We start from the raw sequence: 23,276 nt of genomic DNA on the forward strand, positions 1-23,276 counted from the left end.
ACTGTATCAACACATCTATTCTCCTCAATCACTCTAACAATACTGGCTGATGCAATACTCGGGAATTTCTGTAAGTACTGGCGCTGAGGAGAAACATGCAAAACAAAAATCAATACTACCGTCTCGGGAATTACACACACTGACACAGAGGGGGAAACATGCAAGCACGGAGCAATTCTAGAGGGGCTCTGCATATTGCATTGTTTTAATATTAGATAAGCAAATTGAACCTGGTTTCCAATTAAACTTAAACCAGAAGTAAATATGTATGTGTATGTATGGGTTTTTGCTTAATTTCTGGTGTGGCCAATTTTTGACAAGTTTATGGACAAAAATCTGGCTGATGCAACTTTTGTAAGTATGCACAAATCAATCTGAGGGGAGCTCTTCTTTTCTGAAAAATTCCCGAGGGCATTTTTACAAAAATCTTGGATTAAACGGGGTACCACACTAGAGCAAAAAACTCATATAGGCATGTTGAGCTTGTTTTAAGTGTAGCAAATCTGCTGGAGGGGAGCTCTTCCTTTCTGGCGCTGGTAGTACAGTCAACACCACTACTAATACGTTTTTCCATGTTACGTAAAATTAAAGGTTGCGAGCACTGATGTGCGTCTACGCGTAAACAACGATAGTCTACATTCTACACGTAGACTATTTTATACACTTGGATTACGTAATCTATGTAAACAACATGGCGAAAGGTGATAACTTAGCAAAGGGCGCCGTGGAATTAAAATAAAATTATACTGCGTATCAGTTGCTGATGTGTGAGGAGAATTTTCCATACTCTTTCTTCCAAATTCGAACAATTTCTCACCTAAGAAGAAACCTAATATATGAAATATTCTAGTGTTTTATGGGGAAAATACCACTTTTGCCTCACAACTGCCATCTGTTGTTGTTTTTTGTATACTATTTATCTTCTGCCATAGTTGATAATAGATGAGAAGAGAAATTTGTTGTAAATGGGATTCTTTTCATTTCGTTAGGAACCAATATAGTTGAAAATGTCACTTTCCTTTCATAAAACCCTTGAAAATTAATTTTAATGAACTTTAGATTGTCTACGTAGTCTATGTGAACTACAACCTAATGTAATCTACGCGTAGATTACGTGTAGACAACGCATGTAGACGTAAACATATAGTCTACGGCACATCACTGGTTGCGAGTGAGCAGCATATGATGGCCGCACCATTCACGAACAGCTGGCGCGGAGTGATACGTCACTCGAAGTGAGACGGTTGTTTACAGAGGATCGGAAGGTTCGTGATTCTTACTTTAGTTCGCACCACTTTTTGGCACTAGGTGTAGTGCAGACGATCCCGATGTCAAGCTGGTACAAGGAAGTGATGTTCAACCAAGTAAAATAGCGATGTTCAAGTTCTGAAGATTCAACAAATGCCTGTATGCTGCCATCAACGTTCATTTGATTAGTTAGCACGCACCAAGTGACCATATGCCATAGGCGTGCGCACGGAGGGAGGAAGAAGGTTGGGCAATTGCCCCCCATAATCATGGACGTCCGCAGAATTTTTCACGGAGGAACAAGCAAGGTATTTTTCCATGGGGTATATTACCCCGATAATAGTGTTGCCCCCTCAAAAAAACACAACTTGAATTTGAAAGTATCGCATTATGACTGAAATCAAATTACACGTGTGAAATATATACTTTTAGGTTGACATTAGATTTGTAAGGCGGAGGTGTGGCCATCCTTGCCCCTCCCTTCCAGACGTCCCTCCTACATTATTGTACTTTCACCTAGAAATTTAGTGGAGAGGAATCTTATATTATACTCCACGAAAATTAAGTATTTTCAAGCCGATTAAAGTTCAAAGCAACTGCGGGGGAAGGGGGTGCAATGGGCATTCTGTCCCCAACTTTGAACGGAAATCAATTCTAGGGGGACAAGCGGGGCAAACATTGAGGTCAAAGAAAGCAAGACTATATAGGATAATCTAAGAGTAGCAGGTCAAAAGGTTGCTCAAGATGGAATTAGTTTTCGCGTCTTTCTTGCATTATTTCTTCCAGACGGCCAAGAGCACCTGCAGGGGGACACAGAGAGGCAATTTGCCTCCATCGATATCAAATTTTATACAAATAAAAATACACTTCGTAAAATTTTCTTAATATCTTCTATTCTTACAGTCTTGTCAAATTCAGAGCCGTAACTAGGGGGCGGCGGGAGTTGACCCTCGGCGCGGAACGATCTTAATGAAAAAAAAAAATAATGTAAAAGTGGATACCATGGTGCCCCCATGAAATTTTTTGTGCCATACTAAATCAATATTGTTTTCAGTTTGCAAAAAAACAGTGAGATAAAATTAGGTTTAAATCTTTCCCGACTGAATTTTCATCAATGCTTTTGCCCCCCGCCTAATCAGAGGGTCTGCGCACGCCTATGCCATACGCCACAGACTACACTGCTCGAGAGTGTATTGCAAACGGCGCAGACACCAAATACACTACTTGATAGGGAGTAGACGAGTTGGTGTTGCACCGCGTGGCCAACTAGACGCGCGAGTGCAGAGAGAGTCGAAAAGTGCAGAGAACTGGACGGGTCTATTGAACAAGCTTTTGTGCCAAAGTTACAAGGATTGTTGTAAAAGCGTGTATACAAAATGAAACACGATATTAATAACAAAGGTGAAGAATTTACTTATTGGTCACAATAACGGAGAAATAGTCAAATAGTTAAAAGCTTCAAAATAAAAACAACCACATACAATAATAAAAATATATTATAGGATAGTAACAATGAACTGGGAGACTAAAGTACACATAGAATAAGCAAGATCTGCAATGTAAAAAGTTGACTGCAGAAATTATGGTCTAAGACCGAAAATTTTGCTCATCCTATTACCATAAAATATTATCCTGATCGGTTTTAAAGTATTAAGGACTATTATAAAGGTAACTGTAATAAACATGTAATGATTCGGGTCTTAAAAATATTTTCCTGTAGTTTACGGTTATTACAAGCATAAGAAAACAGTTTTTCTTTGTGACGTTTCAGGAGAACACACGCTCCTTTCATCAGACATTTATTTATATTTTGACTAAAGATACAGTTATAACAATGGTTAGTAATTTTTTAAACAAAAAGAATCCGTTATATAATGGATGTTGTCAATGTTACATTGTTGTTTTACAAGCATAAGAAAACAGTTTTTCTTTGTGACGTTTCAGGATGATTCCTACAGTCTACATCAGCGAGAACAGCAGCATCAGTGTAGGAGGTCCTCTCGACAGAGAAAACCGCCTGATAGACTGAAATATAAGTCAAATAAGCAAGAGGAGGAATGTTAAGTGTGCATAATATCTGAATTGATATTCAATTGTTTGTAAAGTTGTTATAGATAGAATCGTGTGTTCAGCCATCTTAGAAATGGTTATTGTAAGTTTAGTATTAAATCGTTATTTTGTATCCTCGTTTTTATCTTTATACTGTGAAGTATCTACGTGTGCGAACCAATTAACCTCTGATGAAGGGAGCGTGTGTTCTCCTGAAACGTCACAAAGAAAAACTGTTTTCTTATGCTTGTAATAACCGTAAACTACAGGAAAATAATTCTACAATGCAAGCAGTGCGTACATACAAGAAAAACTATCTTAAAAATATATTTATGGTTCATACAAGTGCAATTTGTAATTGTTATTTATCTTTATGCAAGACGGGCCACTCCGATATCGTAGTGGTGAGTGACGCTGTCATCTTCTAGGTATCCCGGTTCGATCGGCCAGTGAAAGTACATACTGGTTCGGATCCTAGTTACTAGAAACTCTAGAAAGTCCCGATTAGCCTATCTTATCACAAAGTAGACTTAAAACAGTTTGTGACGTTGAGATTTATGCAAGATAAAATGTTAAAATTTTAATTTAATTGTTTTCTTATGAAACTGAAGGCTGAATTATAGATCTAGACTAGATAGATGTAGTGGTTATAATTAAAGTGACGGTGTTCAGAGTGGTACAGCACGGGCTGTAATGAGAGTAGCAGTCTGAAACTTAGTAGATATGCTAATGAAGCAATGCGCTCGCGAATTATGAAAAAAAAAAAAAATAGTTCCAATTCTCGCCACCAGGGTAAAAAATGGCGCTGTAAGCAGTCGAAACGTGGAATTTTCCGTAACTCTGACGTCAAAGTCGGTGACATTGCCTAACCATTGTGTGAGCTCCCTGGTTGTCATTGGTGACGCTTGTTGCTTTTTCCTTTAGTAATGTTCATGTAATTCGAATAGTGAAATTGTAGCGATATTTTATTACAAAGAGTATTGTTTTCTGCGATTTATAGTGTTTTTCCTGTAACTATACCACGTTTTGACTGCTTACAGCGCCATTTTTTACCCTGGTGGCGAGAATTGGAACTTTTTTTTTTTTTTTTTTTGCATAATTCGCGAGCGCATTGCTTCATTAGCATATCAACGAAGTTTAAGACTGCTACTCTCATTACAGCCCGTGCTGTACTACTCTGAACACCGTCACTTTAATTATAACCACCTGGTATAACATGTCTCTGGGTTCAATATTCTTAGCGGTTGAGCCATATTTCCTCCTCATCCTAGTCACATCACAAACAAGTGACGACGTGAATGTGCCTGCTTCACAAAAATACAGTTGCGTCTGGTGTTCGTAATTAACAGGACAGACTGTTACATTTTAAAGATACAGTAATTGTAAATTTGACGGTCCTTTCTAACTGTTAGAAAGAGACAGTATATGCAAATATATACATCACCCAAGGCCCCACACATAGAAATTTGTATACAGGTTTACGAATTATGTAAGACAGCAATTGTTGATCGCTACCTGCATTGTTTACGAGGATATGCACGGCCTCTTCTGCATCCATGATGCGTGAGGCAAAATCCCTGACGGACGCCAAAGACGCCAAGTCCAGATGCTCCACCCTGACGTCGCCCTGCGTCGCCTGACGGACGTCGTTGGCGGCCTCCCACGCCCTCCTGCGGTCCCTGCAGGCCATGATCACTCGGGCACCTGCAATATAACGTAAATGATTCCTACACATACCCTCGTCGACTGGAAGAGAGGCGTATTCAATGCTGAATTCAAGTGTGAACAGGGAATGCATACTTTGTGTTTGGCATAGTTTTACTTTCCTTGTGAAGAGAATAAATGCACGTTATTATTATTAAAACATTCACAATAACTAGTAAAAACATGAAATAATATAATAACTGCGTAATGAATAATAAATTTACACACATGATTTTGTTTTAGCATTCACTCTTTTACAATTGAAACTATTGAATTTTCATTTTTCATTACTTGCTACAGCAATAAGGCAGCTTCAGAACTGAAGTGGCGTACCAGTGATACGCGACAGAGAGATTGATTGATTGATTGATTTAGTTTATTTTACTTTGCGTTTTGTGCCTCTTGGCTAATTTGCGAAGATGGGGATGAGTGATGAAATGATGAAATTGATGAATGGACATTCACAAACAACCAAGCCTGACCGGGATACGAACCCGGGACCCGCGACAGAGAGAGTTTCACATCGAAGTGAGGAAGTGACAAGCAACAAGTGGCATGCGTCCCTCCAGTCTGTAGAAAAGCATTCACTGCGCATGCGCGACCGACAGACTGAAGCGACACGATAAACGCTACTGAGAAAACGGGCCAGTCCGAACGACACGTGCAGCTTCTCGTGTCACTTCGGTACGAAAGCTTATATTTATTCCTGAAGGTTCGTTGTCCAGTGACAAGCGTTGCTTGTCGCTTCTGTTTGAAAGCTACCTTACTTGTCTAGCTGCTTTTATCGACCAAATATTTAAATTCTTTAAAACCTTTTCCTAATCTCAACTTTAGTTTATAAACTCTACCAATAACAAATATTAAGAATTGATTGTTTATAAAATGGGAGCATACTCTCATTTTCACAATAGCCAGATACGCTGTCAGTTATTGCTCCCATGTCTATTTGAAGCACGCAATTTGCTTCATGAACATGTTTACGTTTGAAAACCTAATGGAAAATATTTGTGTTACAAATATAGGTAGTGCATTACTATGGGAAGATAAAATCATCTCTTGCGAGGATGAAAATTAGTATCATTGTTGGCACTGATAACTTGGCCGACCTATTGTTGGGGAAAGCCCCGGCATCCCTCTAGGTAATTCACATCCTTAGCAGGAGAACGAACACTTCTTTAGAAACTAGGGATCGAGGCCTCAGGATTTTCTCCAGGGAACACATTTTCGCAAACCTTACAGAATAGTTACTCTGAAGTTTTCCTAAGTAATACAACAATACGCCAGAAACTGAACTGCTTACCTCTTTTGGAAAGATCCAAAGCTGTATGCTTTCCAATGCCATTGTTGGCACCTGTAACAATTGCTGTCTTCCCTTCCAAACGAACGTCGCTACTCCATTTTCTTAAAAATACCATTCTGCAACCCCTGACTGAAGTTCCTGTAAAGAATTCATACCGTAAGTGCCTAGAAATAGCATGTAAAGGTCTTGAAAGTACAGTAACGGACACTTCTTGTTTGTAAAGATCATATTTAAAGTAAATGGAGTCGTTACAACCCAGAAGTGTCCCTGACTATACCAAGATTGTACTAAATAAAGAGAGTAGGCCATAGAAACAAAAAGTTTGCGAGGAGTCTATAACAAAAAAAATTATGTGAATTCAATAGAAATGGATATATCGAATCGGAGATCTTTATTTCTCAAACAATAGCTCCAGGTATCCTACACAATCACACTAAAAAGTATAATAATTAAAACATTTTATAATTATTCCGTAACACAAGAACAAAATGCTGAAATTATTACAAATTATATTAAAACATAGAAATAAAAGTTCAAAATTATCTTGTATCTTTCCATTTGCTTAATCAACAAATTTTATTTTTGTGTCTATTAAAATCCCAACGTTTAATTATAATTGGCCACTATGTCTAACATAATTCTCATGTGTTTAAATAGCAGCAATATTTACGTGAGACACTTGAGCAAATTTATGTTCTACGTCTGTAAACTTACATTTTCAGATCATGATGTCTTTTGTTTTTTTATGTACAACTAGCTGATTACCCGGCGTTGCCCGGGTATTCATTTATCTCAATCTTCTATTAGACAGGAATATAATGAATTCTAACCATAGTGTAAAATGTAACTAATTTTATTTACAGATATTTAAAAGTATAAGTACAAATTCACTATATTATTAATTTAACTCAAAACAGGTGCAAGAATAAATAAATTGAAAGGCATTGGGAGTGCCACTATTACGACCCTGAAAGCTATGGATTCCACACTAATATCGGTCGTTTTTGATTATTTTTACATGTCACCCCCTTCCCCCCTAAGGGTACCAGGGGTGTCTTATTCCCACCGTATTTCTTTCCAGATTACAAGTCATATGTGTACCAAGTTTGGTTGGTATCGCTCCAGGCGTTCAATAGCTATGCCGCAACAAACATACATACATCCAATTTTATATACATATATAAGATTGTAAATTAATGAACTACTGTAATTATGATCGAAATAGAAAAATTAGAATGTTTACTTCCTCTATACATGGCCGATGCGGATGAACGATGATTCGATGGAACACTCACAAAATGAACTCCCGTGCCCATGTCAAGACTCGAATCTGGGACCACCGGTCACGAGATTGTGAGTGCATGCTTTACGCGGTCTGCCAGCGTTTCATAACTCTTAATGACTGAATATGTTGTTGTTTGTGTGTAAAAGTTCTTTCATTTACTTTTTGAACTTCGCTGCATAATGCAGAAGCTTGGTCTCGTTCAATTGTAAATATATATTTTAAGTGGTGTTTTCACAGGTTCAGGGCAATGCTATGAGCGTGTTGGGAAAGTGGGAAGAAATCTATAGTATCCATCAAGACAACATGATTTATAAGTAAAGATTTCGCTAAAATAGAGAAAGAAACAATGCACTGGAACAGAGCACTTTTTAATTTGCAGTTCTGTGGTTTTTCCTTTCGTTTCAACCATGGTTCTTTGCAATCAGCGAATTGATCGCTTAATTAAAAAGTTTGGACTAAAATTTCGGCCTGACAGAAATGTCAACAAAGCACTTTCGCATTTTCACCAATGCGCCGTGGACAACGCGTCCGAACGATTGCAGGCGCGTCATTATAACAGCAATTATCGGAAATTAGTGATGACTTTACACGCATCGTGATTCGTGTACTCGAGCACTTTACAACTCCGAAACACGCCGGACCGTCGAAGCAAGGAAGTGCCTCTCCAACGACGCGTTAAAATCTCCCCCCGACATCCTTCACCGGCTGACAGTGAAAAACGGGAAAGTGCTCGCACCTACAAGCACCTAAGCATGTACCTGTGACCAGCTAAGTGTACCGGGGGTCTTCACTCAACCTTCACGTGTATATATGACCATAGATTAGATTAGGCGAGGCCAGTTTCGCACCGTGTCGCTCGCAAGCGGCCGCGATTCGTGGTTCTGAGTTAGCATCAAGTTTACTAGTTCCTACAAGAATGGTCAGGCATTGGGTAAGTAAGCCATAGATCCTAATTTTTTTGTTATGAAAGAATTTCCAACATGAATGCGCTACTTCTTGGTTAGTCCAATGTATTTACAGTGAGTGCTTACCATATGGTAAGATGTGAGTCATTGAGTTTCAGAACAAGCAAAACGCTGAGTTTCAAAACAAGTAAAACGTTGCTGAAGAGTGAAAGAGTGATTTTCTCCTACTTGATGTTGTTAGTGATTCTACCCTGATTCCAATTTCAACTTTAACCTATAAAGAGATTGTAGCAGGGATCTGGATATATACAATCTTGAAATGACATTAAAATCAGCTCTTTTCATAGAAGTTGAATTCGTCGATCACACGTTATTGGATTCGACTTTCGGCAAGTTCAAGAAGACACAATTTTTGGGATGACTATCCTCTAGATTAGCGTTTTTTCTTGGTTTCTTTACAGAATACTTGAACTAAAAGAAAATCTTCATGTTGTTCCAGAACTGGATCTATAATCACTGCACCAAGAGAGTGGTTCTGTTGAAAACTTCTAAGAATTTGTATGCTGATGCGTATAGAATGGCTAATTTGCTTTGAAGACTCTCTTTTCCTTCACAAAGTTTCTGCGATAAATGCTTTTAAACAAAAACTCCAAATAAAACATTATCTTGAACTGAATCATCTGCACAACTGACCAGATATATGGAAGAAAATATCATATGAAAGACAATAAATAGACACAAAATCACTTAATCAAGACATTCCGTTCATGATTATGTACCGATAAACTAAGCACTTGTAGAAAACATATGACTATCTGCAGAAACCTTAATTCATTTTGAGTTCGGGTTTGGATGACGAGGCATACGTATGGAAGAAGTAGTTCAACGTTCAAGATGATGATATGTGTAATCAACATGGTCGAGTTTCTGAGACAATTTCATATATAAGTGAACTTTATGCATAGGAAATGTTCATATTTGTTGTACAATAGGCGTTATAGACTGGATACTCAGATGTAACTCCAGAATTTTATTTTAAATAGGTAGGTATGTAATTCTTAAGCCAAGCTGATTGAGCTGTGATCAAGAGTACTGTGTGCTGCTAAAAACAAATACAGCCTTATCAAAAGAACTTAATCTATTGGATAATCGAATCGAACGTATACCACGTTCATTAGAAAACATATCTAAATACCAAACTTTGGATAAAGCTGACATTTATGAAATGAACATTGTTAATGTTTCACAGCAAGAAATAAACTTAAAATTTCGTAACCAGATTTATCCTATGCAGGAGGAGGCAAACGTCAATGTTATAAATCTCGGTTTCTAACAAAATAGCTGTCGAACCTTCAAGTGATCTTTACATAACGAGTAACATGATAGATATGATCCTGAGCTGTGTTTTATAATGTGGAAATCACGTGGGACGAGGTTGATAGACACATACAGATCCTGAAATTCTTCCTACTTGTGATACAAGCTATTACTTTCGACGGTAAAGAAGATGGTATATGATATAGAAACAAACCTATAAAAATAAGTGGTCCAGTAAGTCATGTGACCAGTAACGCATTACATTTTCTCTCAAGTCCCCCTTTTAATATATATATATATAGGTGTGTATATATATATATATATAGATAGATATAGATAGATAGATAGATAGATAGATAGGTATATATATTGTTGCTGTAAACTTTCCATCTCTAAACATTGTCTTCTTGGTTTCTTTTAATCAAATAGACTAATCTGGACTGGATACACAGCTCATGTATTGTATGTATTGTATCTGAATCACTGAACTCTGCCAGTCAGAACTGGAATCCAATCCTAAAGGCCTTCAGTCTTTGACTTTACACCTTGAATATTTGCCACATAATTATGATAATTTTTAACATAGAAGCCTTCTTATCTGTAACAAATTACGCATTGTGCATAACGTAAATACACGAATCTACAATTCGTCTCCAGTCTATTTACTTGTTTAAGTCGTTTACTGGGCCTTCGACTTAACCAGGTAAGAATTCCATGTTTACAGCCCTTTGGCAATAATTGGATGCCTCATTTACATCGGCGTGAAGCTATTCGCCGAGTGAATTTCCAGAGTAATAACTGTGGGTTAATTAATGAGCAACCGTCATGCATTAGTGGATAAAGTACAAACAGGAAAGATAAGGAATGAATTTTCTGGTGTGGCAACGTTGCAGAAGGGGGGAGAGTGTAGGGGGAGAAGAATGAATGCTTCGTCCAGTCTCAAAGTTAATTACAAAAACCAACGAATATCGCAAGGAGATCGGCGTCGTGGTTTCAAGGTTTGCAGGTTTCTGGAGCTTGCCCGAAGCGTAACGCATGTAGAGCCAGGTGGTTGGAAGTGATAAAAATATAATTGCAAAATATTCACTACCGCAGATTCCACGAATACATGCTCCTGTTATTGGTCAAGAAGTAATATAAAACATATATTGTAAAGGTTTTTTAAAGTTTTATTTTAAGTTAACTTCATGCACAGATAGGCTAACCGGGACTGGACCTACAGTTTAAAGTGGGAACCGAAACACTATGTGCCTCCACAGGGTATCGAACAGGGACCTTTTGTCTACAAGGCGACAATATTACCACAACGCCATCGGGAAAGTCTATTATAAACATGATTAAATCGTTATTAACAAACGATAACTAATGTTATTAAAGGTTACTCTGCAAGCACAAATTATACTGTTACAAATCATGTTATTTCAAGATGCAGAATTACGTATATAATTATATGTATACGATGATTCTGTAACTTCGTAACAGTTTCTAATCGGATAATAATTTGCAGAACATGTCAGAGGTGGCTAATTAAGTGCATGGGGTAAGTCGAATTGTGGCATTTTGAACGTGCGTAGTGTAATTTCTGTCACTCTACAACCCAATTTACCTATAGATTTTTTTATTTACTGCTGGAAAACCCTTCGTATGGAAGAACCAAGTACGTTCAAAATACATCCATTCAATTTACCAGTGCCTTTTGGTAAATTGCCGTTGATATGTTCTGTAATTTATTATTCATTCACAGACTATTTGTCTGTCCAAGCTACAGACTCATACCGTATAGAGTTTCTAAGCATAAAATAATTTTTAAATTAACAACTACGCGTAATATGAGAAATTTAACACAAAGTTGAATCACGCTACAAAATATTAAGATAGAAGAAACATAATAATTACGTTAGGAACAAAATCAGTGTATTTATTGGTCACACCGCTGTCTTGTAACCAAGCTTCTCGGATTCACTGCCCGTTGGAAGCACATAATTAATAGTTCAGACCCAACTATAAAATATAAGTCCAGTCCCGATTAAGCTAACTGTACATGAAGTCGGCTTAAAACCAAACCAAACTCAATATCAGCAGTGTTCGTGGCATACGATTGTATGAAAGGGTTGTTTAGTGTTATGTTTTACAACAATTTAGGTTTACTGGAAGTTCATATTTTTAATGAAAATTAGACACACCACTAAACAATATATACATAGGTTGTTGCATCATCTTGTCAGTAACTGTTCTAAATGTGGAAATCAATGATTTGTGCACACCACGAGATCAACCACCTTTCCAAATCTTTTTAATATCCATAACATATTTCCAACAATGTCTACTTTATTATAATGTTTGTGACAGTTCTATCTGCACAGAAATTGTAATCACTCATATCACATTTAAATATTTGCACATGTACCTACTTACAACCAACAATGTTGTACAATACAATTTTAAATTTAAATTCTACACGAATATCGTACATGTAAATTGGATCCTCACAGTTCTTTCTGTTAGTAATATGATTCATAGTATCATGAATTATGAATTCAAGAATTTATCTGAATTCGAAATAAACTAATAAGATTGTAATTTGTGGATTGAACAAAATTATGACAAATCACTTGTCATTTTTAGGTGTTGTGGCTAGGAGGGTTCCTTTTAATGATATCCACTACATCTCAACTTCAACGGTATGTATTGAATCTGGAATGGTTATTCTTTGCATCTTATTTGTAAATTCGAATTACTTTCTCTGTATATTTTCTTGAAATAATTTTGTATTGTATTTTTGGTATTTGTGTCATGGTTATTTAAATTCACTTCTCTATGAACACACTGAAATAAATCGAACACAGAACGTTCAGCAGCGAAATCGAGAGTTCAGCACTTGGTGTGTTAATTCTTCCAGGCGGCTTTGAAAATGTTTATCAACTACATACATACTCATGAACAGCTAACGTTAAATAAGGATTGATTCTATATCTATTTACAAGCTTTTATTCAGAATGTTATATTTGCAAGGACCACATCGGTCCTTGAGTATTGAACTTACGATCTCCCATCCGACGGATCTGTGTTCGATTCCCGGCCAGAGCGGCACGTTCTGTTATGCTTCTCTCTCATTCATTTAATCTCATCCTCGCGATTTAACTAAAAGAGGTAGAAAAGCGGCGTTAAATAACCAAAATATGCAATTGATAATAGTGTAATATATATTAAAGATAACTACATTATAAATAGTACACTCCATCAGTAAATTTTATACATAATAAGTTAATATACAGCAAAAACATACATTTTTACTTTACATTTTTAATAGCACTGACGGAAATTAATGCATGTTAATAGTTGTTACCATCGAAGAGAACATACATAGAGCATATAACATAAATTAAAGTAGATACCTTAATTTGTATGAAGTAAATATAAATACAATTAACTCCTGAGTTCTTACCTGCATCACCTCATAATCTATTGCATTCTCTTAATAGTTTCTATGAAAATGTTCTGTTTTCCTGTAGTGTCTTGTTCTTATAGACGAAATTTTAAGCTAATTTATTCAGTGAGTATTCGTATACACTTTGAATTTTTACCATTGTTCCAAGTTCGGTTTGTAACATGTATTCTCTATCTTCCAATTTGAAGATATTTAGTTATTGAAATAATTTATTTTCGTAGTCCCAATGAATCTCGTCAATATCGGACAGTGGTGCAAACGAGTCACTCGGTGGTCGACTTTCGATCTCACCATCTAAGTTTCATGGTTCGAATCCCGGTCTGGACAAGGGCGTTCTTCGTGCATGTCCTTTCATCATTCGTCTAATCATCACTCATCTTCCCCGTCGCGATTAGCCAAAAATGGAATAAAAAGGACTCTATACAACACCAAATACAAGCAAGGTACCTGAATTAAAATGTAATTAATTGAGAATAACCTAAAGTTGCCAGCCTATACTCTTAACATTTGAGTCAAAAAATGGTTTAACTGCACTGTATGCACAGATAGACTAACCGGCATTGGACCTACAGTTTAGAGTTTGGTCCGAACCACTGTTTAATGTGCTTCAACCGGGAATTAAACCAATGGCTCCCTTCATTACAAGGCGACAGCATTACCACTGCGCCGTCTGGGAGACCCGGAACATGTGTGGACATATGTAGCTTATTCAAAATACAGGAGCATGTATCTGGAATGGGAGACAATTAAAATAATGGAAGTCTCCATGTACACGCAATGACGCAATTCACCCACTGAAAAGGAGGGGGGAGACTAATGAGACTTGCAAGATACGGAAATTGAATAGTTTAATTTGTCATAGAACTTCTACAGTTCTACAGAACAGCAGCCATTACAAGGACTTTGAAGTTTCTCTCTCTCTGTAGACGAGAGTATTTAATACAAGCCCGCAAGCAGTTCTTAAAGAGATATGTTATGATGTCGAAGCATTACAATTAACATTGCGCGCAAATCCACGATTCTTTCTACGCCATAATTATTTAAAAGGTATTTCAAGAAAGAAAGTACCTTCAAATTCGTAATTTTGAGAGGAACATACAAGACTTTCCTCACAGCTTTTCAAGCTACAATGGCACCACCTGTTGTCCCCAAGATCATTGAAGGAAGCCAAGTCAGTTTTTCACTCTTGTATGCAGGGAATAGTAAATAATCACAAATATTTATCTGCTAAACGCATGTAATAGGGATATTTGCAAATGCTTTGTCCTCTCCATTCAAGGTGGCATTTTGTCGTTCTGCGGTAACAGCAATTGGAGCATAATGACCCTGTTAAGGGATCACTGACAATGATGACAATCCCGAGTGTATTTACTGCAGTGATAACTTCTTACGTTTTGTTGATGACGAAGGTTGGATTATGTGTCAGATGTATAAACTTATAAACAATGGGCTCATGAATAATGATGATGATGATAACTTTGAAATCTCTGTAGGTAATACATGAAAATTCACGGCAAGTCCAACGAACTTAAATGTGTGAAGTGATTTGTTTAAATGTTCATTTGTAAATTAATATTTTACTTTTTGACAAGGCTTTTATATTGTTGTAACATGCCTAAAAAAATGGGATCATTTTGCATTATCTTATATTTGCCTTTACTCTGCGTTAAATTTTTGATTTAAAATTTCCAAACCAATTCTAAGTAATATATAGTTAAGATGTGCACCAAAACATATGTGTATTGCGATATTATTGCGAAAAATGGTTTAATATATCTTAGAGGCATAATTTTGCATTAGTTTCCCATACGCCCTGCATCTTTTGTTGGAATGTCACAATATTCATATATACTTGCCCATAATATTCATTGATATTGTGATATTCCAGAAGAGATGAGGGATGCAGATAGTTTTCGTTCAATTATCACCAAACCATGTTTTCTGATTTACGCCCTTTTTCCAGTTAACCCCTTCAATTATCTACGATTCACCTAGAGTGGACCAACCCTCTCCTCCTCTTCCTAATGCTAGAATTAATACCATTCTTCTCCATCTTCAGTCAACCAACAGAGCGAAATGGTCACAATTTTGCTCTGCTGGGGTTCATAGTGCTGCCCTGTAATGACTCTATGAGCGTCCCACAATTGGTAGGGTTGGTGGACTACTTGTTGTCCTCTCAGCTAGATCCGAGGGATTCGCTGACCAACAACAGGTGCAGTCCTCCATTCATAGAGCCGACAATTCTGCGCTGTGAAAATGTTATGTCAAGGAACAGCAACATGAGGCCATGGATGTTCCCAAGGTAAAATATTCCGGAGGTAAAATAGTCCCCCATTCGGATCTCCGGGCGGGGACTACTTTAAGAGGTCCCTGGACTAATAGGATGTATGTACAGTAGCAATAAGAATATCGGAAAGATTGGATTGATCTTGACTAGAATAGGGACGCAAGGATTGTGTTGCTGCAGCCATAAACCTTCGGGTTTAAGAAGTTTAGAGAGTTATACTCTGTCCCATCTATCTCTGGAGCATAGACGCGCATAGGGTCAGAGAAGGGGAGGAAATCGAATGGGCTGCTCGAAGGCTCCAGAGATGACTGGGACAGGGCATAGTTACTTAGCTAGTTCTTCTCCATATGTTGTATGAGTGCTTGTAACTTGTCCTTCTCGCACCAAGTAAGAAGAAAATCGTTCTCCACGTTCCGAAGCGGGTGCACTTCATCCATCACCACGTGAAGGAGACCGACCAGCAGCATGGTGGCGGCTACGGAGCCCTGCAGGCGGGCAGCAACCCCTATCACTTCTACTACCCTTACTACTATCCTTACGGACACATGCCCGCCCGCTACCCTATGCCGGCCTACGGGGGAGGCTCCTACAGCGACAACGAGGTTTCTTCCACAAAGTAAGTCATGAGTTCGATTCTGGTTATTTTTCTTTTCATGCTTTGAGAGTACATTTTCCTGGAAAAGAGTTCAACAGGGATTTCCACAAACTCCTTACACATAGCTACTTATTATACATACTTAGTTTTTAAAATCCGTTTTAGTAGCAACAATAATCCAATGGCGGCGATTAGGCAGTTGCTCCCTCCACCCACTTTTTCCAGCTTTGCCTCTGCACTATAGCATCTTAATGCTAAGCCTTGCCTAATAAAAGAAAGTAAAATGTCTTTGCCCCCTCCCGGCCATTTTGGCATCCAATCGCCGCTACTGCAGTAATCTGTTGAACTTCATCAATTTACTTATATTGCTATATTATTACATGACTTATATAGACCCTATCCAAATATTGCATAAAAATGTATGCACACATTTTTGTTATTTTATTCTTATTTATTTCTTATTTTAAACGATTCTGTCATTAAATTAGGTTTATAGTAATTTCGCATGATCATCCAGTGTGTATTTAATAAGTAATAAGTAATTTTGTACATTAACTTCATTTTATAGTGATGATGATGATCAGAGTTTTATGGATTGGGGACAATTTCTCTAATTAATTATGTTAACTGTTAATTTCCTAATTGAACAAAAAGTTGTCATATAGTGATTGAAAGTTGTGGTTTTGGTCTCTTTTATGCTAACATGTACAGCCAGCCGCAATAAAAATGTGGCTCCTAGGTTCTGAAATACTCCATTAACTGTTTGGCGCTATGTGCGTTGCCCAACTTCACGGCAATGAGCGAACTTCAATAGCAAGTCTTCAATAGAACATTCACCTATCTGCGTATAGTTAGGCAACATACGTACAATATGCATCCCCCTCCCCCTACTTGGAAAAACCGTTTTCTTGCTCCTTCTTCGAATAAGTCCTGCGGACATCCATGCTGGGGATTTCATATACAGGTGTCGACATGCATCGACGATACATAAGATTGCATCATTCAATTATTACGTTGTAATTTATCTCTATCATTAGTAATTATGTACTAATTACGTGTAGAATCTCAACGTTGAGACAGTACCTTTATCTGGGACATATGTTTTATTGGTTTTTTAAAAAAATGTTTTGTTAACGCCTTCTTATTACAGGTAAATATCACATTTAGAGAGATATTTTGGACGTTCTCGTTAATAATACAATGGGTTGGAACTTATGTTGAAAATTAACAAATCTAAAATGAAATGGGTGAAAGGCAAAGAATGAACAATAAACTATCATGTGGTACTAATTAATGCTCGTTGGTCAGTTATAAGTTAATATCGCATACTACCACCTGTAAGTTAACCGTGCCGGACCCTGTGGCCGAGTGGTTAGCACATCGCGCTGCGACGCCAAGGTTCCCGGGTTCGAATCCCGCTCGGGCTTGGTTGTTTTTGAATGTCCATTCATCAATTTCATCATTTCATCACTCGTCCCCATCTTCGCAAATTAGCCAAGAGGCACAAAACACGAAGTAAAATAAACTAAATCAATTAATGTAAGTTAACCGTGAAAGTGAACATTGGAGTATGGAGAAGACAAGGTACGGCCACGGACATTTCTAGATTCTGACGTCTCCATTCTACGTCAACAGGCTTGTTACAACTCAGAAGTTTGGTTTGATTTGAGGTGTTGTTATAAGTCTACTTTATGCACAGTAAGGCTAATCGGGACTGGACCTACATTTTAAAGTGGGATCCGAACCACTGTGTGCCTCCACAGACAACTCAGAAGTGTTCGTGACACTACAACAAAATGGAAAGATACGGTTAAGGATATGAACCTGGTATTCTTCCAGAAAATTGCGGGTGTGTTTAATGAAATCAGAAAGCAGATCATATTAGATATTAGATCTTCAATAATCCACATAATTCCAATAGTTAATTTAAAAATGAAACACTATGGTTGAAGGTTTATGGTAATTATTGTTCTTTTCTGCAGATACAAGTCGTCGAGTAAGTATCCGTACGACGATAAGTCGTCAACGAAGTATCCCTATGACACGAAGAAGTACCCGTCCGACGATATGTCGTCACTGAAGTATCCCTATGACACGAAGAAGTACCCGTACGACGATAAGTCGTCGACGAAATACTCCCACGACGACAAGGACTGGCTGAAGTACCACTACGACCTGAAGAAGTCAAAGAAGCACACGCACGACTACGATCAATCGAAGTACGGCGACTCTGAGAACGGAAGCTATCGATACAGCTACCCCCGCTACCGGCCTGGTACAGTGGACGACGACCACCACCACCACCACCACTCGCACAAGAGTCGCGGGTACGGACACTGGCCGATGGAGAGGCTCTATGACGTCAGCTCTGGGTCAGGCAGCAACTACCTCCAGGATACAAACGCCTATGGACACTACTGGCAGTGGCCTGCCTACGCAACAAACCACTACGGGCATCCTCTTTACCATTACGAACGATAGAGGTGAGTATTCTGTGCATGTAGATGTTGTTGACTCAGGTACCAGACCGGAAAATTGGGATTTTTAACATGGGTCAACTTGAAGCTCAAACTTTCAAAGCAGAAGGATAGTACGAGCGTATCATCATATTTCCATTTGTAACAACTATTTTGAATATTGTGAGTTACTGTATTACGCTACACAAGATTGCAATTTTCAAGTTTACTGTGAAGAATATAACTCTACATTAGGTTCACATGTTGAAATCCACAATGGTTCATTCTGCGGGTCTTCCTTGTCGCACAACAGTTTTGCTACCTTGTGTTCTGACGTCAGACGAGGAATGCCTACAAGGTTAGGTTAGGCCTGTTATGTCAGGTTCCATTAGCATAAATGCAATGAAAAATTATTATTTAGACTAAGAGAACTAAACATAGCTAGCCTAACCTAACAACGTAGGCATTTAGCCTAAAATTAGAAAGCTCTCTCCCGTGACGTCAGAACACAAGGTTGCACAAGTGTTGTGCGATAAGTGAGACCCTCATTCTGCACTCGATCAGAATGCGCATCTCCGCCATATTTCTATCTCCACGGGCTATGCGCGAAGGAATGCGCGCCTACAAACAAAACAGCCTCACTTTCAGTCTGTAAATAGATGTTCTGTGATTGTTGAAGGTTAAAGAAGCACTAGTTTACCGGTTTCGCGTTGTTCTGGTTCACATGGACGCTGTTTCAGATATATTATTTCTAAAATCTGTTCTAGGAATCTGTGGATTAAGACCACACAGCTAGTTGAGGAGCGAAGCAGTACGGTAGCTGCTGCTGCATTTTCCTCTTTATGCACTCAGGTAACTCTTACGCTTTCATTGGTCGAGCCTTTTCGATTTACTACTTCCGCAGAGACTTGTTTTCGTTCGCTCGCTCCAAAGATACCCGGGATATACCTATAGTGTCAGTGGCGTGCCCAAAAGCTCGGTGGTGGGGGCATGCCCCCAGTGGTCCTGTTTTCCTAGAAAAAAGAACGCCAAAACCAGGAAAACATGGCATAATGAGGGTTGACTAATGTGTTACCACCCTGCTTTCAAAAATCCTGGATACACCACAGACCACCACCATCTGAACGTCAACGAGAAAACCTCCTAGAAGCACTACAAACACTAATACCACAACAAACACAGATACAAACAAACCTTTATGTTTCACACTTATTTTATTTTTAGCCACACAACGCCAATAAGAGGAGAAAGGCATGGCATGCAAAAGCAATTTAACAGGGATGCGGTAAGCACTGGCAGTAGCCGGTTCGACAATGTGGTTGGTTTTCGCTGACACAGACTCCTACTATCCTCTGCTTTTTTGGCGGGAGGCCAGTACAGTTATGCATTTTGCCCTGTAATTTTGATGCAAATGAACTTCGATCCTCAATGGAGCACACTGCACAGTGGTTCATATTTCACTTTAAACGGAAGACCTAGTCCTGATTATAAATAGAACTTGAACATTAAAAAGGAAATCAGCAAACTGAAGTTAATACCGAACCTCAATGTTTTAACTAATATGAATTTTTGGCACATTTGGCATAAAAAAAATGCAAACTCACGAAACATCTGCATTTCCCTTTACAATTGTACCTCAATCTCTCCCCTTACCATACGAAATACATATTGGTGTCATTATCTTAATCTGCCGAAAATATATACACAAGAGACTAATTTCAAAAGTTGATGCATGAAATGTAGCTTCCTGTGTAAAGAAAGTTCAGTGGTGGAGTCACGATCTAGGCATCAAAAGATAGAGTCCCGCCATTACCATACGATCTCATCTGTCGCATTCCATCATGATTCATCGTCATCGTTGCAATTAACCAAAAAGCGGCAGCGTAAACTAAACAAAAATATAAGAAATGTAGAACGGGAAACAGATTTTTAATAAATACTTGAATATGGTCTTATTACGTCTTTTTCTACGTCCTAATCGCGACGATGGATGTAGTAGATGAATTTATGTAATGGAAAGAGAAATCATCCACAAACACTTCTGTGATATACTATTCAGGAATCGAACCTGAAGCTCTAAATTACCAGAGCTTTACGATAGTCACTTTTACGCGGAGGTAGACCACGACTTTTTTATATTTGCAAAGTGTCTAGTAAAATTGGAAAAAAAGTTTATTGTATTTAAAAGGCAACATCAATAAATCAACAAAGGAAAGTTCACACATACACGAAAATAAACACCATATAATTTTGTGAAATACAAAATACACCCAAATGTATTTACAGTAGTGACAGGAATCTCAACTTCGTTAGCTTCCAAAAATACAGTTTCCAGGATGGGGGTGTTACCTTACACGTAGGCGCTCAAAAGTCAACCTCACATCCACGCAGTACATCCTGACTGCATTTTGCAGACGAACGAGGCTCTGGCGACTGCCACTATGGCCAGTATAATTCTGTGTGTTGTCCTGTTTTTTGTCCTTGTGTGTGCTGAGTGCCCGTTTAAATACTCAGCTTTCAACAGAAGTCAGAATATTTTAAGATTTTTAGTTATGCAACGTTAAGAGTTGTTATTTGTAATGGTAAGAGGCTGGCCCCGTATAATGTGACGGGTGCAAAATAGCTTAAATGCTGACACACCCAAAATTTTAAATTCTAATTCAAAAAGTTTCCAGGATGCAATGCAAGGAAGAAACTCTTCTTGACACTTAAACGTCTTCTAGGAATGAGTACTCTTTTTAAATAAAATAAACATTTACACATTTATCAAAAAATGCCTCATTTCACAATATTCTTAAAATAATTCAATTTCGTGGGCCTAGGTAGGTGGATCGAACCGGTCCGTCGACCCCCTAGAAATTGGTTGAGTTCTTTTGAAGTTACAAAAAAGAAAAAATAAGAAAAAACAAGAAAACGTTATTTTTATTGTTAATAACGTGAACAAAGTTCAGTTCCTTCGTATTCTGACAGAATTAACAAAGTTAACCAAATGCGTTAGGGGAAATTTAAATTTAGTGTAAACTACAGGAACATGGTTATGTTTTTTTTATATATATACTACGATCTAATTAATGGTTGCACAGTTATCAAAATTTTAAAATAAAATATTTTTATATGAGAAACCTTAATGAATAAAATTTCCACCAACTTTCAAAGCTTTTCTTGAAAAAATATGTGTAAAAATTAATAACATAATAGTACACTAAATGTATTAAATGTAAAAAACAAATAACTGAAACAGTTGGTTGGATTTTTACTCATCTGATGGGTAGAGTAGAAAAGTATCCGAATGATATGCTACCACTTCTACTACTGATAATAATAATAATAATAATAATAATAATTGAAATTGAAATTGGTTTATTTTTATTTGTTTATAAGTTATTACTGTGTAATGAGCTTAGCAATGATAAGTATTATTATTATTATTATTTCTACTATTCAAGTTTTATCAATAGCATAACCCACCCCTTTAAAAATTTCTGGAGACGCCCATGTTTACTATTTATTTTTCTAAAGTTATTTTGACAAAGTTTAGCCCCAATTTCTTAAAATAAGTAATGTTAATATGTATTTCCTTGTCTCTTTTCAGAAAAATTTCCCATTCATTTCCTGAGGAATGGATAACCATTATATTTAATTGTTCTTTTAATAGTTGTTATTGTTGTACAGTTTGTTGTCCTTTTGTATTATTTACATATTTTTCTAATAAAAATGAAATATTTAAACAAGAAAATTGGTTTAGTGCATTTCTTATTTAAAATTTTAATGCACAGAACAAAAGAAGCACTGCACGAAGTTTGGTATTTTAGCTTTTTCAACTTGAATTTTACAGGTATTGTAGTAGTTTAGAGACTGCGGATAACACGCTACTGTGCTTCATAGACAGCGTTGTGGAAAATAAAATTTCTTAATTTAAATGAGACATGTTTTAGCGCCGATCACTATTCTGTTCTGGGAATATATGCATACAAATTTTCGTTGTTCCTTAATTATAATTGTACAGAAATATCGAGTAATAAAGTCGACGAACCCAGCAGTATTATGCAGTGTATTATCGATTGTTTTAACTGGATGAAAACATATTTGAAATGCAAAGCTTGCTACACTATACACTAGTCAAACCTAAACTCCTGTACGCCTCTTTTGTTTTGAACCCAAAAGTCAAGCAAAAGATTGGAAAATTTAAGAACTTCAAGATAAATTTCTGATATATCTGCTAACACAGTATCCGAAATCTTGAGAGTTTCGTCATTCGATGGTAGGAAGCAAATAAGTAACTTTCCCCTCTAAACTTGATAATGGTAAAATTGATTCTCATCTGCTCTCGCATTTCTGTTGTCTATGTTCGATATTGTACGTCACGGCACAGAAATGAGCTTTTTCTATCGACATCGGAAGAACAAAGATGGCAGAAGTTGAACCGATCTGGAAAATGTGCAAGTTTTTTAACTGGGTGCATAAAAACAATCCCAGCAAGGATCCTTTTATGTGCTTAAATGAATGTTTGTACGCAATTAAGTTCTGAGGTTACATTTCACTCATGAGTATCATTTTAACTCTATTACATCTACAAACTTGTAATTACAGTCCGGCTTTCACTATTGTTATTAAATATAAATTGTCACTTATCGTTCAGACGCCGAGATACTGTGAAGACGAGTTTTCAATTGGATGAAAGT

At 37.4% G+C, this 23,276-nt stretch overlaps 2 protein-coding genes across 5 annotated transcripts in view; one reads left to right on the forward strand and one right to left on the reverse strand.

Moving 5' to 3' along the window:
* The window catches only part of LOC145987752 (retinol dehydrogenase 12-like), a 212,318-nt gene that overhangs the window by 66,881 nt on the left and 122,161 nt on the right, over positions 1-23,276 (reverse strand). For 2 of the 4 annotated variants that reach the window (XM_083122423.1, XM_083122420.1), the window contains exons 1-3: positions 12,852-12,945; positions 6,302-6,439; positions 4,813-5,001 (exon numbers count right to left, since the gene is read on the reverse strand). In XM_083122423.1, the coding sequence (XP_082978549.1) occupies positions 4,813-5,001; positions 6,302-6,439; positions 12,852-12,861 (337 nt within the window). In that variant the 5' untranslated portion in view covers positions 12,862-12,945. Of the gene's footprint in view, positions 1-4,812; positions 5,002-6,301; positions 6,440-12,851; positions 12,946-23,276 lie in introns of those variants that run through there. The other 2 variants (XM_083122421.1, XM_083122422.1) reach the window with 1 other exon arrangement.
* Positions 8,413-22,320, forward strand: LOC145987754 (uncharacterized). The gene is made up of 5 exons (XM_083122424.1): positions 8,413-8,517; positions 12,434-12,489; positions 15,932-16,159; positions 18,121-18,621; positions 22,187-22,320. Exons 1-4 carry the CDS (start codon positions 8,503-8,505, stop codon positions 18,617-18,619), a joined length of 798 nt encoding a protein of 265 aa, XP_082978550.1. The 5' UTR covers positions 8,413-8,502; the 3' UTR covers positions 18,620-18,621; positions 22,187-22,320.

This window comes from Lepisma saccharinum, chromosome 5, assembly GCF_977018435.1.
Source record: "Lepisma saccharinum chromosome 5, izLepSacc3.1, whole genome shotgun sequence".
Lineage (NCBI taxonomy): Eukaryota > Metazoa > Arthropoda > Insecta > Zygentoma > Lepismatidae > Lepisma > Lepisma saccharinum.